The 19,833-nt window shown below is 36.8% G+C and overlaps 1 protein-coding gene across 3 annotated transcripts in view; it reads left to right on the forward strand.

Moving 5' to 3' along the window:
• Nucleotides 1–19,521, forward strand: part of BRWD1 (bromodomain and WD repeat domain containing 1) — a 147,810-nt gene extending 128,289 nt beyond the window's left edge. For 2 of the 3 annotated variants that reach the window (XM_039480425.2, XM_074389271.1), the window contains 4 exons: nt 1,503–1,723; nt 2,831–2,998; nt 3,526–4,431; nt 6,110–8,950. In XM_039480425.2, coding sequence (XP_039336359.1) covers nt 1,503–1,723; nt 2,831–2,998; nt 3,526–4,431; nt 6,110–7,266 — 2,452 coding nt within the window. In that variant the 3' untranslated portion in view covers nt 7,267–8,950. Of the gene's footprint in view, nt 1–1,502; nt 1,724–2,830; nt 2,999–3,525; nt 4,432–6,109; nt 8,951–16,287 lie in introns of those variants that run through there. The other variant, XM_039480426.2, reaches the window with a different exon arrangement.
• The last annotated feature ends 312 nt before the right edge of the window (nt 19,522–19,833 follow it).

The following is a 19,833-nucleotide window of genomic DNA, read 5'->3' on the forward strand; positions in this document are numbered from 1 at the left end:
ATTATAGGCATGCACCACCACACCTGGCTAATTTTTGTATTTTTATTAGAGACAGGGTTTTGCCATGTTGGCCAGGCTGATCTAGAACTCCTGGCCTTAAGTAGTCCACCTGCCTTGGCCTCCCAAAGTATTGGGATTACAGGTATGAGCCACTGCACCCAGCCTGTCTTTTTTTCCTTTTTGAGATGGAATTCCACTATGTCACCTAGGCTGGAGTGCAGTGGCGTGATCTTGACTCAGTGCAACCTTTGCCTCCCGGGTTCAAGTGATTCTCGTGCCTCAGCCTCCTGAGTAGCTGGGACTACAGGCATGTGCCACCACGGCCAGCTAATTTTTGTATATTAGTAGAGACGGGGTTTCACCATGTTGGCCAGGCTGGTCCCAAACTCCTGACCTCAAATGATCTGCCTGCCTTTGTCTCCCAAAGTGCTGGAATTATATGCATAAGCCACTGTGCCTGGCCTTGTATTTACTTTTGTTCTTTCCCTTGATTATTAATGACATTTAAAATTTTTGATATTACAGGCTTGAGTTTTTTTTATTATATAGACAATTATTGCTTTAAAGAATTGTGATTAACTTTAAGCATCAATGTCTAGATACCCCTTAAAAGGCTGTTTTGCCTTTTTTTTTTTTAAAAAAAGGAACAAGGTCTCGCTCTGTTGCTCAGGCTGGAGTGCATGGTGTGGTCATAGTTCATCATAATGTCAAGCTCCTAGGCTCAAACAAATCTCCTGAGTAGCTAGGATCATAGGTGTACACCACTACGCCCAGCTAATTTTTAAATTTTTTTTAGGTATGGGATCATGCTATGTTACCCAGGCTAGTGTTTGAACTTCTGGCTTCAATTGATCCATCTGGCTTGGCATCCTAAAGTGCTGGGATTATGGGTGTGCTCAGCCATTTCTTATTGTTTTAAAGGAAAATAGGATTATCTCTATGAATATTACCCAGATTTCTCACATGCCTTAAGCTTCCATTCTCTTTTCCCATAATTCCTGGCCTAGGGGCCAACCACGGTGAATGGGTGCAGTTAGATGTAAATAGTCTGGTCTTGGGACAGAAATCAATTTTTTATGATGCCTTTTTTTAACTTTTCCTCTCTGTTTAGGTTTTGTTGATTACGCCTCTTAACCTTATACTGTCTTTAGGGATGTAAAAATAAAAAAGGAGAAAGTTGGGTCCTACTGAGGCTTGGATTTGTAGTATGAACAAATATCTATATTACATAAGGAATGTTAAGGTATTCAGATGAGTTTCTGTAACTCTTACTTGGAACATTTGTTCATTACTCCAAATTTGAATAACAGTACGTCAGATTTAGAGTTAGAACATACTACTAGTAATCAGTGCCAGAATAAAATGTTAATAGTGAATATTTTAATGTTTTGATCATAAAACTATGCTCAATTTAAGAAATATAATACACTTTTATTTAGTCATTCTCTGTGAACTAGTTATCTTTGTTAAATACTGTTTCCTTTGTTCATGTATTTGGCCAGAAATCTCAAGCAGAAGAGGTTAAAATCTCAGACAAAAATAATTCCTGAGTTGGTAGGTTCTCCTACCCAGTCTACCTCAAGTAGGACAGCTTATCCTGGAACCCACAAGACAAGTGCTGATATCTCTTCAGGTGTTACTTCTGGTGACTCTTCAGATTCAGCAGAACCATCAGAAAGAAGGAGAAGAAACAGACCAATAATAAATGGTTCTGCATTATCTGGTGAGAAGTGGAATATTATGTTATTTCGTTGCTGAGCACCCAAGTATGTAACTGCCGCCACAGTTTAGTGACGTTCAAGCCTTTCAGAAGAGTTTGGATTACTGGATTGGGTTCCTTGTTAAGTGAGAGAGTCACATAATGAATTATATTTCAGGAAGAATAATCAGTTTGGCAGTGATATGCAGGGGAAGGGGAAGATTCTGGAAACAGAGAGTTAAGGTGGTAGATAGTGGAGTTGACAGGAGTAGCTGAGGTGGGCAAACAGAACAAATTCAAAGGATGAAATACAATTTGGTGTCTGATATTTTTCTCTCACAGCCACTTTGTCTTTCCACCGCCCACCCCTCCAGCCTCCTATAAGAAATTAGCTTACTATGCTATTAGGAAGGGGTAAAAGGATGTTGAGACATGGAAAGTATGTTTTCTGAAATGCTGGACTTAAAATGATGGTCTTTTTTATATGAAATGCCTCACTGATATCACAGAAGGAAGTAGATGTGGAGCTAATTAATTTGTTTTTGAGACAGAGTCTCTCTCTGTTGCCCATGCTGGAGTACAGTGGCACAATCTTAGCTCACTGCCACCTCTGCCTCCAGGGTTCAAGCAGTTTTCCTGCCTCACCTTCCCTAGTAGCTGGGATTTCAGGCTTCTGCCACCACACCTAGCTAATTTTGTATTTTTAGTAGAGATGGGGTTTCACCATTTGGCCAGGCTAGTCTTGAACTCTGGGTTTCAAGTGATCCACCCACCTCGGCCTCCCAAAGTGCTAGGATTATAGGAGTGAGCAGTCGCACCTGGCCTGGAGCTAATTTTTAATTAGAAGTCTGTTTATAAATATTTCGTAAATCTATGTTTGGATTAATCTGTTATTTTTAGAAATAGAAGCAAAATCTTTATTTCGAATGCTAATTATGTACCTTCTAATACTACAAATTTCATCAGCTTTTTTTGAGGAATGATTTTTTAAAAATACATTCTAAGCATTTCAAGAATCTGCTTTTGTAGTAATGTTATGTAATGTACAGAGTACTGTTATGAACTAACTGCTTGCTGATGTGTGTAAAGACAAAAGAATATATGTAACTATTTACACTTTATTTTTCCTAGAAAGTGAAATGGAAGATTCTTTAGCTACCTCTTTATCATCGTCAGCTTCCAGTAGTTCCGAGGAAAGCAAAGAGAATTCAAGAGCTCGTGAATCCTTCTTACGTAGTGGGCTGTCCAGAAGCAGCAATCTCAGGGTAACCAGAACTAGAGCTGCTCAAAGAAAAACTGGTAAGAGACTCAGTGGTACTTTTGTGGAAAGCGTATCGAAAGAATCCAACGTGATTTAATGTATCTACACACAAGATTAAGTTAATGTCTTGTAGGTTCTTTAGATTTAGGAAGGAAATGAATTTTGGCATTAACAAGAAAAGGCTGGGCGCAGTGGCTCATGCCTGTAATCCCGGCACTTTGGGAGGCCGAGGCGGGTGGATCACCTGAGGTCAGGAGTTTGAGACTAGCCTGGCCAACGTGGCGAAACCCCAACTCTACTAGAAATACAAAAATTATCTAGGCATGGTGATGCGTGCCTGTAATCCCAGCTACTCAGGAGGCTGAGGCAGGAGAATAGCTTGCAGCCAGGAGGCGGAGGTTGCAGTGAGCTGAGATTGGGCCATTGCACTCCAGCCTACGCAACAAGAGCAAAACTCCTTCTCCCCTGCCCCCAAAAAGGTGAAGAAAATCATTAGAATAATAGTCATTTAAAAATGTTGAAATAAGGAAACACTTTTTAATCTTATTGTTAACTTTATTTCTAGGTCCTGTTTCATTAGAAAATGGATGTGGCAGAAAAGCTACTCGAAAGAGAGTCTATTTAAGTGATTCTGATAACAATTCATTGGAGACTGGTGAAATTCTAAAAGCCAGAGCTGGAAATAACCGAAAAGTCTTACGGAAGTGTGCTGCTGTGGCTGCCAATAAGATAAAGCTAATGAGTGATGTAGAAGAGAATTCGAGCTCTGAAAGTGTCTGCTCTGGTCGGAAGCTGCCTCACCGCAATGCTTCTGCTGTAGCTAGAAAAAAATTATTACACAATTCTGAAGATGATCAGAGCTTAAAGTCAGAAATAGAAGAAGAGGAGCTAAAAGATCAAAATCAACCATTACCAGTGTCTAATTCTGATGCTGCCCAGAGTAATATTGATGAATCTGAAAACAGAGATTCAGAGTCAGAAAGTGATTTGCGGGTGGCCCGGAAAAATTGGCATGCTAATGGTTACAAGTCTCATACTCCAGCACCTTCTAAAACAAAATTTCTTAAAATAGAGTCTTCTGAGGAAGACTCTAAAAGTCATGATTCAGATGATGAATGTAACAGAACTGCCGGCCCATCGACATCTGTGCAGAAAATTAAGGCAGAGAGCATCTCAGAGGAAGCAGATTCCAAACCAGGAAAATCTGGTGGTAGGAAATACAATACATTTCACAAGAATGTGAGTTTCTTTAAAAAAGCAAAGATTTTGAGTGATTCAGAAGACTCGGAAACTGAAGAGCAGGAGCAGGATAGAGAATATGGGAAGTGTCATAAAATGGAAATGAACCCAATTTCAGGAAATCTGAACTGTGACCCCATCGCTATGTCCCAGTGTTTCTCAGATCATGTATCTGAAACTGATATAGATTCATATGATGACAAAAAAGAAAAACCAAACAATTTTATGAAAGGTAATTCAAAACATTTATCTTTGTTAATCTCACCAGCCTTTTACTCCTCAATGTAACATTGATTTTTTTTCCCCTGAAAACTTTTTTTCTCCCTTGAAACTTTTTTCTCTTTGTTGTTTCTCTCCCTTCCGTGCATTCTGTGTTAGCCTTTTCTGTTCATTTTTTATATTGTTACGTGTATGCATAACTTTTTATTGAGTATACTTTAGTTTTATTCACCTAACAGGCAATCTTGGCCTTAAGAACTATGTCTATTAAAGATTTCACTTCTTGTATTGATGATTGGGGTATATTATATTAAGAGATGGGCTTGAATAATGCAGAGAGGGGTACATTTATAAGCTGTGTTGTTGATAGCTTAAGTAGTAGACGAAAAGAGTAGGACTTTAAAAAGGATGTTAATAATAGCAGCAAACAAAACAGTTACTGAGCTGTTTCTATTAGGAAGTTTTTCTAAATGCTTTCCATTAATAACCAGTTGTCTTCATTTCTTTTATGAAGTAGGTACTGGTATTATTGTTCATTTTACAGGTAATAACTGGAGCACAGAGTGGTGAAATAACTTGTTGAATTAAGATTGTACTCTTGGTAGGCCGGGCGCGGTGGCTCAAGCCTGTAATCCCAGCACTTTGGGAGGCCGAGGCGGGTGGATCACGAGGTGGAGAGATCGAGACCATCCTGGTCAACATGGTGAAACCCCGTCTCTACTAAAAATACAAAAAAATTAGCTGGGCATGGTGGCGCGTGCCTGTAATCCCAGCTACTCAGGAGGCTGAGGCAGGAGAATTGCCTGAACCCAGGAGGCGGAGGTTGCGGTGAGCCGAGATCGCGCCATTGCACTCCAGCCTGGGTAACAAGAGCGAAACTCCGTCTCAAAAAAAAAAAAAAAAAAAAAAGATTGTACTCTTGGTATGTGGGGATTGATAAAATACTATAGAACAAAAGGCAGCTAAAACTAAGATGAAAAGTAATTGTGTAATTGGAGCTTGGGGAGTTAGGGGGTGTTTCAGAGAGACTGAGTGTTAAGTGATTGTTTGCATATGCTAGTGCTATGGTAAACAGTTTACTTGTATTCACGTTAATATGACAGTGTCAAGATCATGGGATGTTATTGAGGAGACTGTGTTTAATTTGTGAAGGGTGTTGAGCATGTAGAAGTCATTGCTTTAAAATACGGTTATGTGCTGCAGAACAATGGTGGTTTCATAAGATTATAATGAAGGTGAGAAATTTCTAGTGCTTAGTGAAGTCATAGCTGTCGTAAAGTCCTAGCGCAGTGCATTACCTTTTCTGTTTGGATACATAGACACATACTGACCATTGTGTAAAAACTGCCTGCAGCATTCAGAACAGTAGCATGTCCTACAGGTTTGCAGCCTAGGAGTAATAGGCTATACCATATAACCTAGGTGTGTAAATAGGCTGTACCATCAGGTGTGTGTAAGCACACTCTGTGATGTTTGCTTAAGACGAAATTGCCTAACAGTGCATTTCTCAGAACGTATTCTTATTATTGGACAACATATGACTGTACTAAGAGGTGTGGACCATTCCACTCATTGCCGTAACCCCTTCAAATTAATATGAATTCTGGACTTGTTTTTAATGTTGAACATATAATTCCTTTAGACTTAGTTACCTATTAAAGATTAATAGAAATCTACTCTTTAACCTTTAGATTCTACATCACGAGACAGTGGACAAAGCAGAAAAATTTCCAAGAAAAGGGTCTGTTCCAGTGACTCAGACAGCAATTTACAGGTGGTTAAGAAATCATCAAAAGCCAGAACAGGTCTCCTAAGGATTACTCGAAGATGTGCAGCCACGGCTGCCAATAAGATCAAGCTCATGAGTGATGTTGAAGATGTCAGTTTAGAAAATGTACGCACTAGAAGCAAAAATGGAAGGAAAAAACCTCTCCATCTTGCTTGTACTACATCTAAGAAGAAATTGGGTGATTGTGAGGGAAGTGTACATTGTGAAATGCCAAGTGAACAGTGTGCCTCTGATGACAAGCCACCTGATCCTGTCTCTGAGGGTAGTACAAAAGTGCTTAGTCAGGCTGTAAATGGAGACTCAGACTCTGAAGGTATGTTGAATTCCGAACACAAGCACAGGGATACCAATGTTCACAAAATAGATGCACCTTCTAAAAGGAAAAGTTCCTCTGTTGCATCTTCAGAAGAAGATTCAAAAAGTCATATTCCAGGGAGTGAGATTGAAAGGACATTTTCTTCTGAGTCAACTTTGGCACAAAAAGCTACTGCAGAGAATAATTTTGAAGTGGAACTGAATTATGGGCTACGCAGGTGGAATGGCAGAAGACTCAGGACCTATGGAAAGGGTCCTTTCAGTAAGACAAAAGTGATTCAGGATTCACAGGAAGCAGCAGAGAAGGAAGTAAAAAGGAAGAGATTGCATCCTGAATTGGAAAATTTGAAAATCTGTGAAACAACTGGGAATTCAAAGTTGAGACCTGATTCTAGTTCCAAATCATCAGATTTGGGATCTGTAACTGAATCAGATATGGACTGTACTGATAATACAAAAACCAAAAGGAGGAAAACGAAAGGAAAAGCAAAAGTAGTTAGAAAAGGTAAAACTTTTACAGCTAACACATCTAAAACTGTGAGACGTCGAAGACAAAGCAAACGCCCTAGGTTAAGTGTGGATGATAATGACTGGGAGGATGTGGACTATGCAAAATCTAAAAGAGTTCTTCGACGTTCAAAAATAAAAACGAGAAATCAGGGTAGAAGAACTGTGAGATACCATGATGGGGATGATGATAGAAGCTTAGAAAACGTGTTAGATTTCAATGATTGCACCTTATGACCTTGAGGGAAAGCCAGTTCATTTAAGAGGAAATGGACTGGAATTTATGGTGAAAGCTGGCTGTTAAAATGATTTTTTTGTCTTACAATTCAGGGAATATATTTATATTTTTCTATGAAAAGTTATGAATGTGACTAAATCATGACTGTTATTTTTATTTGCACTTGCTGGTCTTTGTAGCAGCATTCAGCACAGGTGCCAAAATATGCTTCATTTTGGGGGCAGATCTATTTTGACAGTATTTGACTACATATAGCAAGAGTTTGAAATATGTTAAACACTAGACATCCTGGTTATCAAAACCAATGAGCATTACTTTCATGGTAGCAAGGGTCATGCAGTTATTTTCTGAATTTGTCAGAGGCAGTAGTTTGTAACCCGTTCTATAGTAGTATAACAATTTCACAACCTATGTTTACAGATTCTTCATAAATACATGCATACTGACACTATAATCATGGGAGGTGTAACCATGATTTGTAGGCAAGGTACCTACCACTTTTGTTTTCTTTCCCTGGCTACTTGAGTAGAATGCATTATACCAGATCTGGTCATTTTCATTGAAATGGTTTCTAATTTTCTTTCCAAGTGCTGTTGGGTTTTTCTCTCTTTCTTTTGAGGAAAACGTGATCACTTTTATGTTATAAACTTGAATTTATAAAGTGCTGGTAAACTATTTTTAATGATTTGAGTGCATGTTTTAAGCCTTTTAAGACCAGAGCATAGTCATAGCCTTTTTCTTTTAAATTGTGCACTAACAGAATGCTATATAATTTGTCTTCTGTCCAAGATCGCCTGGTTTCCATTGTAAGGGATTTAACCAAAATCTTGCTCTTCCATAATCTTACTCTGTGAAATAGAGGAATTTGTGTGCCTTAGATTTAGAAGTATGTTCTTTAATAGAGTGTACAGGGCTAAAAGAGTATTTAAGTTAATATGTAGGTTTCCCCCATCTGTATTGACATTGTAGAGTTGAGTTTTGTTGAGAGTGCAATTGCATATCTTATCTATACAGGAAAAGAACTAAATGTCATTCTCCATCTCTTTGTTTTAGTTTACTGCTTCCATGTGCAATCCTAAGCATTCTTTGCTGGGGCAACTAAATGTATCTTTATTAGTGACCTCTAGTCCAAATATAAGAAACTGTCATGTTTCATGGGAAAATAATTTTATAATCCATTTAAAGTGAAACTTTATCACACAAATAGTATACTTATTTTCTAACCAAATACTTGATAGGTTATGCTACTCCAGTGTAGGTGGCCATTCCTAACTTGTTTGTGCCTGAAGATGGACTTGATTCAAATGGTTTACATATTTAGTAGGTAAAGGATATGTTACAGTACCCCACCTTTAAGTTATTTATTAGCCCTAATTGTGTTTGGTTTTAGACAAAATTAACCCTTTTCCCCTGTGTTATCTTTGAAGTGGCAGATAAGGGGAAGCATCAGACTGGTGTCAATGTTAGACGATGTTCTTACATGTTCCTATTTTGTAGTTACCGATTCCATTTGACATAGGAGGTACCTTTTCTTCCTACTCTGATGCATGGGGAAGGATGTTTTTGGACATTATCAACTGCGATAGGTGGGAAACCTACCTCTCATTTGTGGCTCCATTTCAGAACTATGATGCTTTTCTTCTCAGAGCTTGTGTTAAGTATATAGTAAACAGATTGATTCATGATACTTGTCCTTGACTATTGACATGAAAAGACTAATGGGATGCCTTTTACTTCCCTAATTTTAAGAATTGGCGATAGATGTCAAATCCGTTAATTTATTTAAACTCTTCTTAACTTTCTCTGTTTTATAATCTGTTCTCAGGTTTATAACTCCATGTTTACCATCATCTGCAAAATGGTACCCAAAAAATCCATAAATACGGAATACATCATAAGTACATACATTATTTTGGTAAAACCATATTTTGACAGTTTAGGCTTCATTAATAGAACTGTTCTCATTCTTCGGACTATTGGTTTAATTGGTCATTGAATGGTCATCCAATTACTGTGTTTTCTTTCAGTCCAAAACAGACCCTTGTAGATAGAAGTGGTATTTTGGTTTTTAATCAGATTTGGTTTCATCAGAAGAAGCAAGAATGGGCCTGATGTCTTTAAAAGCATAGCTGACAATGGTAGCTTCTCAGGTTATGAAATAAAACTAAGAGATAATGGAGAAAATCATTTTTATGGGTTTTTTTTTTTTTGGTTATGGTGCTATTCCTAAGGTTAACTTTGAATGCATGACATACACACTCCTAAGTACCTTTAAGGAAAATTAGTAAATCATTAATAGTTAAAAATGTTTACATTGAGCACTAGAACTTGTTTGGCTTTTTTTCTACGTTATGGGAAATGCCCAGGGATTTAATGCACAGGTGTACTTTAATGTTTAGGGTCAGTCTGTATTATTCTTGAGAAAAAGATAAAGGGTTAGAATTTGAATGTGAACTAATCCAGAAATAAGTGCTGTAGCTTTCCACTGTGCTTGAAATTTAACTTAATGGTGTATGTGAAAAACAAACAAACAAACAAAAAAAACCCAAAAAGCAAAAAGCTACTCTGGTTGTGTCCAAAATCCTATGGTTTTATTCATGTAGGGTTTTAAAGGCTTTGAAGTATTCAGATTTGATCTTTGCTTTCTCAGAAATACTCACTTTACCAAGCATATAAAGGAAAAAAAGATTTCAAACATTCACAAGATTGATGATTGTTAACAAAGCATTTTTTTTCATGTCCTTCTCATTTAAAAAGGTATACTTAAAATGTGAAGTAACTTAATAAAAGGAAAGATTTGTCCCATATTCAAATACTTCCTAGGGTCAGCCTCCCTTATTTTAAGTGGAAAATATCTGATTAAATCATTTCCCAGTTTATTCTTGGAAAGAAAGAATGATATAGCAGTTATTCATAGCTTGTGAATTACAACAGAAAGGTTCCTTTCAAATAGTAGAGTTGTACCTAAAAAGGAAATTGGGTTTATAAGAAAATGAAGGCAAATAACTTAAGTTTTAAGAAAAAGCACTTCAAGAGGGCAAATGGAAAAGGGGGATATAAAACAAACCAATAAAAATACCATCTGAGGGTGTTACTGTCCAGAAGTAAAGAATAAGATGCATCACTAAGCTCTTTGCACTCATTATGACCTCATAAGTAAAAATTATTACTTAATATGGGGTGCACACTACATTCCCTCTTCTAGACTTTTTTTCTGTGGAAGAATCAGAAAACAGTTTACTAACCTCCTTGTTTGATACTAAAAACTAAATAAGAAAAATTTTCATATTTTCTGTCAGTATAAGTTGAACTCGATTGTGCCAACTGAAACTACTTAGAGGTTTGTATATCAGTGGAACATAAGAACATTGTTAAAGGTGCTTACACTCTTGTTTTCCTTTCCACTCCATTGTATCCATTTTTTGAGTAACGTTTAAATGGCTAGAAAATGATCTTTTTGCTTTGCCCTTTTATAGCTGAAATAATCAGTTCCATCCTTTTCATGAATAAGTTGATATATTTATCAGGTATCTTGCAGTTGTCACCAAATACTGTAGTTTTCTTATGTTGTATGGAAATTATAGTTCAATTATTCTAATGTGATGGAGTGCCACAAGTCATTGTAGAACTTTTCACCTGTTAATGTTGAAGTTAAACCTCTGAACTTCTGCTGTGGATATCAAGGAAATAATAAAGCAGAAACCCTAAGAAATTTGCAACTTAACAGTTTGATACTGTCTCTTATCCTAGTATTTGGGAAGAGAAGGAATAAATTTGTCAAAACTAGGTGAGAGTATAGAGCATTGTGGGAAAAATTGAGTCCACCCAGATTAGCAAATGTTAATCCCTAGCTCAAACTGTGAATAGTAAGGATTGAAAAGTAAACTATTTAATGCTAAGGGCTGTGTTGTCTTAGGATTTTAAGAAAAGTTTCAAAGGCTGTTAAAATTACAGAGATGGTGCCTAAGGATACATGGAGATTCTCCAAAGTAAGACATTTTAACCTTTTTCATAATCTGTCAGGCTGGTTCCTAATATATATTGTTAAATTGGTAGAAAAAAAATCAAGATTTTAAATTGGTGTCTGCTCAAGGATTGCTTTTCTGGATCTGATGGAGGGAGTGGGAGAGTCACATCATTTGGATCCTGCAAATCTGCAGTCTCTTATCTTTGGCAGCATGTAAATAACTAAACTATACATCTATTTCTCAAGTATGGCAAGACCAGTAGTTTGAATTTAATTATCAGTGCTGTGGTATATTTTCTGGTCACATTTTAGTTATGTCAGTTTTAAGGTAAGTGTTTTCATTTATTAAAGCCTTTAAATGAGTTTGGACTGCCAAAGAGAAGAGGCAGGCCGGCTGACCTAATTGAAATGAGATGACCAGTATACAGGGCCTGGATGGACTATAGCAGCTCTCCCACTTTGTTTTACAAGGTAAATCATTTAAAAAATTACCTTTTTCGATGAGTGGTTAAAAGTTAAAGAGATCTTTAAATTTTAATATATTCAAGTTAATTTTCTAAGTGAGAATCTGTCCTTGGACTGTAACTACATATTCACCTACAAAATTCCAATCATAAAATTACAGGAGCCTGTCAAGAAAGCAGATCTTCAGTTCTCCACTCCACATAAGACTGTTAATGTTCTAAATTAATCTAACATTGAGTTTTTGTCAATTCCTAAATAAAACAGAGTATAATAAGTTTAGCATTTTCATCTTAACAAGCAAAAGGGTTAAAAAACAATAAATTCTATTTGGTTATTCCAGACTTGTTCCAGGTGGTTCCCCATCCTCTTTTCCGCTGGTAATTTCTTTTCATGCAGGCAGAACTTAGGGCTGTTAGGGCTGAGAATTTTGTGGATGAGCTTGGATGGGGGAACTGAAGCGAGTCAGTAGCCTTGCTTGAAAAGGGTTTTATGATTGGATTGTCTGTGGCCCGGCATCTTTTCATTAGTAGTACAGTAATAGGGTAGATTGAAAACAAGTATTTACTTCTGATTCTGCCTACATTTAGTGTGAAATGCTCTGAGATACGTTTCTAAAAAGCAAATTAAGCAATTAAGTATAAGGTCCCTAAGTTCATTTTTAAAAACAAGGCTTTTATGATATTTTTATCAAAAATTGCAATAGCCATCACAAATCTTTTGCAGAATTTTTCTAGGGGTGAGAGAAAACTATTGTCATGAGCTAGATTCTTGTAGTTCCAGAATAAAAACAAAAATTCTGGGTTGTATGGTGCCCATCATTGAGTAAATTGATGCCTAAAGATGAATAAGCTAGTGAACTAGTTTGTGGAATTATTTCTGACAGTCTCTTGACCTGATGCTGTCACACTGCAGTGTTAATGAGCTCCCCCTAGAAAGTGTAACTGTTGAAAAGAACAGCAAGTTACAGCAACCATTTATTCTACAGCCATTCCCTAAAGGGGTATCTCGGCTTATAGAATGTTTTTGGAAACTGCTTTGGGAGTGATGAAGATTATTGATAAATGTTACTTGCTTTCTGAGTTTTGGGGTCATTTCATCACTTATCAATGAAGGGCAGACAGTGAGAACATCTCAAACCTTTTCTGATACAAGGCTTGCTTGAGGGAGCTTATAACTTGTATCTAGAGGGTTTACCCACTATGTGGATTTCGTTATCCACCAACCACAGCAACCAATAATGTCAAGATCCTAGGAGTTCATGAAAGATGCTAGTATGTTTTCATTTTGAGTCAGACATTTTCTTATTATGAAATCTGTTTCAAATGCTCCAATTAAAAAAATGTTGATTAAAAATTTTTAATGCTTCTGTAGTAATGTGCAGTTTACTTTGAATTCAGGAAGTTTTGTATGTTGAAGTAATATGCGGAATCTGTAAATAGGGTAGCTTAAAAATTATAAAAAAGTCTAATTGGAGTATGACTTATCTTAAAATGTAGAAACTAGAGATTGTGTTGTGTCAGAACTGTTAATGTTTGTATCCAGGTTTCCATTCACCACAGACACCATCTTAGAATACACACATACCTGTGAGTTATAATTTAAAGTGGTTATCCAGGTAAATGATCATGGAGTGCTACTACAAATGTACTTTTTTTTTTTTTTTTTTTTTTGAGACGGAGTTTCGCTCTTGTTACCCAGGCTGGAGTGCAATGACATGCTCACTGCAACCTCCGCCTCCTGGGTTCAGGCAATTCTCCTGCCTCAGCCTCCTAAGTAGCTGGGATTACAGGCACGTGCCACCATGCCCAGCTAATTTTTTGTATTTTTAGTAGAGACGGGGTTTCACCATGTTGACCAGGATGGTCTCGATCTCTTGACCTTGTGATCCACCCGCCTCGGCCTCCCAAAGTGCTGGGATTACAGGCTTGAGCCACCGCGCCCGGCCTCAGATGTACATTTTTATACTACTGATGTTGTGTTCTTGCCATATCCAAATAGGGAATCACTTCCAGGAAAACGATAGTCCTCAAGCCCTCACTGACTTTATGAACACATGATTGACACAAGACCATCTGAGACAGTAGGACTGGTGGAATTCTACTGACTTCTTAGTATTACATGGCACCATCACAAATGTATTATTAGAGCAACAGCATCCAGAGTTCTTAAGTTTGTACGCTAACACACCAATTTGACTTCCCCCTGAAAATATGTATATTTCTAAAATGGTTTGTAGTTTTCTTGAGAATAAGGCACTTTACTAGTAAAGTTTTCAGTGATAAACACTTAAAAGTATGTATTTTTAAAAAAACTGTCCACAGTTTTCTGTCTTCGGTTTTTATTCTTCGTCTATGAAATTCTTGTTTTATTGTCTAAGACAAGAGATACAGCTTTATCAAGTTAGAGCTGCTGTGTACAGTGTAATTCACAAAATCTCCCTCCTTTGGGCATAGTTATTGAAGTTCAAATTTCCTTAAAAATATTTTTTAAAAACCTGAGTTTTGTTTTTTTTCCTGCAGAATCTTATCCATTATTCCAGATGACAAACATTTATTAAAATGTCTTAAGAGGTAGTGTTTAGTGGGTTCCAAAATTCTCAGTATAGGTACTTTCATCACACATCAAAATGGAATTCATTTCTGCAACTTAAAAGCATTTTGTTACAAATAAATTTGTAGTTGAAATGGGCTGTTCGACTTGATGAGTAGGTTGTTGGGAATGAACCAGTTGTCTAATTTTTTTTTTTCAAAATGCAAATGGTGCAGCTAGCTGATAACAGTGTATTATCCTACTATAAATTGCAAATTTCACCTTAATTTTGCATGTTTTAAACTTTTTGTTAACCCTTTGTAGCATATTTTTATTTTAGCATTTGCCTGACATTGATTTAATGTGTTAAAGATTGATTTTGGATATAGGGTTGACTTGTTGGAGATAATAGTTCATAATTTAAAAATTTCCAAGAAAAGTGTCTTTGAAGTGGTAAACACACTGCGCTTTAAGCCACTTCTCTTCCCACAGAGCCCAACTGAAGGAGGTAAGGGCATGCTGCATGGGAGTAATGCCGTGATGAGCATCTTACTCTGGCAAAATGCCATTTACAATGCCTAGAGATTTAACACTGAACAAAACATAGAACCCTTAGAAATAGAATTTTACTGGAAAGCATGTGAATCACATAAGTTGGTTGGCAAAAGGAACTGATGTGTTATGTGGTAGGGTTGCTTTGAATAAAGTATTTCCTAACCTATTTTGGGGAGAACACTTACCTGATCTTAGAAATCTTAGAAATCTGTGAAATCAGTTTCATAGACTTTTGGGAAAATCTGAAGTGCTTGTATTGTGAGGGCAAAGGCCTGCTTCATTAATCTGGCTGTATGAACATGCCCACAGAAGCAGTTTTTAACTATACTCCTCTGTCCTTTAGTCAGCTTAGTGACAGAAGGGCAAACATCTTCAAAGAAGAAAAAATTCAGAAGGTTGGCAGTAGTAGTTTCATTGCTACAGAATAATAGTGTTACTTGATAGTATCTGACTAAAAGCCCTCATTTTCTAGTACTTAGTAGTAAAAAGAATGTGGTGGAGTCCTCCAGAAGTCTAGTGTGGGTATAGGATATCCATTGTGGTTATTTCAGTGAACTATAGCCTGACTTTTTCAAATGCTAAGTATCTGGAAACTTCAGGCAGGGTCCTACAAAACAAACTGCCATCAAGACTGATGTGTACCATGAAGGCAATTTTAGATAGTCTGACTGTTCGTGGCTGCAAGAAAGACCTAAAATTCAAGGGCCAGTGAACTTCAGATACGTATGGTAAAAGAAATGCCACTTCTGTTCTACAAGAGTACTAATTAGACTTGTTTGTGAAATCTGAAAATTTGGCTTTGAGACACTGGTAACAATAAAAATACCTGAGCCCTCCTAAGTTTGGTCAGCATGGAGTAGTAGGTCTGGCATCATGTGGCTCTGCACAGCTCCAGAGTCGTTTCAAGCCCCCTCTAAAAACTGTGTTAGTCTGCTTGAAGGACTTAACTCTGCAAAGTGCTTTTTGCCTGGCCAATCCTTTCACAATTTTCAGCTGTCTTCTAAATGCTTCCTTGAAGGAACCCTTGCTTGATCCCTTAGGCTAGGTTAGGTTTCTAGTCTGTTCTCATAGCACTCTGCACTTTTTAGTTCCTTAAAGCAACTCCACGTGTGTTATTTTTTTGAATTTCAATCTGAATCTCATGTATGTTTAACATACCTAGGTCAGAAAATACTGGAACAATGAAATTAAGATTTAATAAATAAAATTATGTAAAATGCTCATACATATGTTTTTAGATTAGCAGCTTTATGATTCCAATGCTGAAGGAATTTTAACCCCATTCTTAAAGTGCTACTGTTTTAAGTGACATCCTTATAGTTGTAAATAAGCAAATGTAAGGTTATATCAATGTCAAAAGCCCTTAGTATCACATTTAAAAATTTATCGTTTAGCAGTATGACTTACAAAATTTGTTTCCGAATGAGTGTTGTTGAGGAATGTTAGCAGTAGTAAAATCTTGTGTTACAAGATTTTTGCATTTACATGAACTTTCATTTTTCAGAATTTGTTCCTAGAGACAGAGAACCCAATACAAAAGTGAGAACATGTATGCATAATGAGAAGGATGCAGTGCAGATGCCTAGTGAAACTCTGAAAGCAAAAATGGTACCTGAGAAAGTTCCCCGCAGATGTGCTACTGTTGCTGCAAATAAAATAAAGATAATGAGTAATCTAAAAGAAACGATCTCAGGACCAGAAAATGTCTGGATTAGGAAGAGTAGCAGAAAACTGCCCCATCGAAATGCTTCTGCTGCGGCTAAGAAAAAATTACTGAATGTTTATAAAGAGGATGATACAACAATAAATTCTGAAAGTGAAAAAGAGCTAGAAGATACTAATAGCAAAATGCTTTTATTAAGGGGGTTCAGATACTGGAAAGAAAATGCCCAGTAGTGACTATGAGAATGTAGAAGTGGTATCTCAAAAGAACTGGGCCCCAAGTAAACTGGCAGTTACATTCTGCCCCCAGCTCTAAAATTAATTCCCGATTGGCATCTTCAGAGGAATTTTCTAAAGACCATAATCCAGTGGGTTCCTCCCAGTCAGCTCTTGGACAGACACGTGCTCTAGGGAATTCTGAAGAGGAAATAGATTGCAGAGTCTATAGGTGGAGAGGTTGAAAGAAAAGACAAATGGCCTGCTATACGACTCCTATTCCTCTTTCCAGAAAGCAAGGCCTTGAAAACTTGATTCCATAGAGGAAAAATATAATGGGAAGTGTGCAGGCTAGGAACAACTCGGAGTGGACAAATTTCAAAATCTCAACCTGATACTAATTTGAAGGGTTCTCCGGTAGAGAGTAAAGATTCAGACCATGACACCTATGATGTCATGAGGAAAAAATACTAGGCACTTTTCCAAAGGAAGTGCTAATGGGCCTATTTGACTTTTGAGTGAAGCCAAAACACTACCCAGATTCATTCCCTACAATTCACATCCCCGAAGGTCAAAAACAAACTAGGAGGACGTGAGAAATTCAGCTTGAGATGCTGATTACTGAGTTCTGAAGTACAGTGTTGGAAATAGGCAGTTAGATAAAGTCCGTTCATGTCATCTTGTTTGTAATACTGGAGGTCGTACTGAATGACCACTTGATATGACTAATTCAGGGAATATATATTTTTCTATGAAAGCTATGAATGTTACTATCACAGCCATTCGTTATTTTTCTTTTTATGTAGCAGCATTTACAGAAATGCCAAAAATGTGCCTCATTAAGAGGCAGGTCTTAAGTTTTAATCAGTAAAAAAAAAAAAAGGTAAAGCTCAATATCAAAACAGTCATATTTTTAGATGATACAATGAATCTTTTTATGTTTCTCTACAGCACCTTAAAAATTAGAACTTGAATACTTTGAGTAAATTTATTACAATCTCACCCCAACAAACTTCAATGGTTGCATGTTTGGCCTATTTCATTGTGGCCTCCCTAGGATTAGAAAATCTGGTCGTGGTACAACAAAGAATGTGTTTGCAATAGGATTTAATTTGTTGTTTATATGTATTGGTTGAAAATAAAATTGCCAGATTAAATAAATGAACCATCACATCTTTTTAACATAGTAACGTGTTATTGGAAAAATTAAGTTGTTGAAAGTAAGCTGTTTTTCATTTTAAAATACCTGAATATTAATATATGGTTTGCATGTGTAAATTTGAAAAAGTAAACTACAGAAACATAGAAGTTTCTATTTTTTAAGACAAATGCACTTTTTTTTTTTTTTTTTTTTGGTTATACAGATGTACCAAGTGTCTAAAATACTTCAGAAATTTGTGGTTGCACGTCTGTTTTTTTTAAAAAAGGCTTTTTGTTTTTTAGCATAAGCCAGACTATTCTAACCTACTAAGTCTCTGTTCTTTGCTCCTTTTGTAGTATACTTTCATCTAAACTATCCCCAGTATGTTGATGCACAGGTGAGAAAGGGAAAATAATTCCTAATAAACTGCTATTACTTTTAGGTGCATGGGGTTTGATTTTTGAGCTCTAATGAAATGCTTAAACTTCTTTCCAGTTCAAAACTTACACTTAATTTATAATTTTTTTTTGAGTAGATTATGTCCTCAATAAGTAACTATAAAATGAAGTACTTAAGACTATTTTATGCAAAGGTTTTTTTTTTTTGGCAATTTCCGTGTAATGAAATAATTTAACCTTTGAATTTATAATTTGCTGTGGTGGGGTTAATTTCTGTCAATATTTGAGATTGTATTATCAGTCTTGCATAATGGAATCCTTTTTTGGCTAAGTAATTCGAACATAATTGCCTTTTTAAAAAGTGCTTGGCCTAAATTTATTGTAACTGCATGAAATAAGCATTTGCTTAAAACTTAGTATTGTAAAATTGTTCTCTCTGAAATGTGTGCAGAATTTAAATCATGGCCAAATGTATTACCATAACCCTATTTACGTTAATTTGCTTTGCAGAAAATATTTCTTAATGAAATTGTGAAATCAAATTGAAGATCTTACTGGTAAAAATGACAAATTAACAAAAGGACTAAGACAATGTAGTGCCCAAACCTTTTTATTCTGCAATTCCATCATTATAATAGACCAGTTAACCCAGAAGTCCTAATGTTTTAAAACCTCATTTTGGTAATCTTTATTCTATCTCACTAAGGATACCCAAAGTTTCCTAAGGTCTTACTGGCTAGCAATTTGGTCTTAATTTTATTGCTAAATGTTCAGATTTTGCTTCAAAACTCAACACATTTTTTTCTGCAGTAGATGTGTAAATCTGCTAAATAATTTTATGTAAATGATTTTGTTAATTATTTTTCCACATCTTAAAATGTTTCTAGCAGCTTTGAGATTTTATCTCAAGAGGGTCTCTCTGACCCCAAAGTAGTACTTACTTTGTGACTACTGACAAAGTCACAAAATGCAGGCGATACCATGCAGTTCAGTAGAACTAAATCTAAATAGAAAACGGTTATTTTTCATTGCATTACTGCATATTTTCATTTAAAATTATGACGTCCCCATTTTCTCTGGCTTGGAACAGTGCTCCTCGAACTTTGCCTTCCAGCACATTTTAAAGAGAACCAATTAAACACATTTTGCTTATCAATGGCTATTTTAAAAGAAAAATTTTGTATTAGAAAATGGCCAAGTTTAAAAAATACACAATTTTTTACATTCTCATAAAAATGTTTTTTAAACCGGCTTGACAATCATCAGCTTTTGAAATGTGAATTCCTATTGCCAGAGTAAAGGTCTCATTTTTTATACCACCACGAAGCGCTGTATTTCTTGCCCTTCCGTCCGCCCGTGCCCGCTTTCTGACGGCGCGCCTGGCTCCAGGGGGCCTCAGTGCCACCGCGCCGCCACCTACCTGGGCAGTCGAAGTTTGGAGCGGGTGCTTAGTACACCAAGGCTCTCCCCGTCTCTCCTAACGCAGCAGGAAAAGGGAAACGGACGAGGGAAGGACTTGCGAGGGCACAGTTCCCTAACGCTACGGCCGGTGGCGCTGGCACTGCCCCTGCACTCCCGGTTCCGCTACCTCCGCCCGCCCTAACCCCCCCGCCCCTCTAACCCGCAGTCCTCC

This window comes from Saimiri boliviensis, chromosome 18, assembly GCF_048565385.1.
Source record: "Saimiri boliviensis isolate mSaiBol1 chromosome 18, mSaiBol1.pri, whole genome shotgun sequence".
NCBI classification, from domain to species: Eukaryota; Metazoa; Chordata; class Mammalia; order Primates; family Cebidae; genus Saimiri; species Saimiri boliviensis.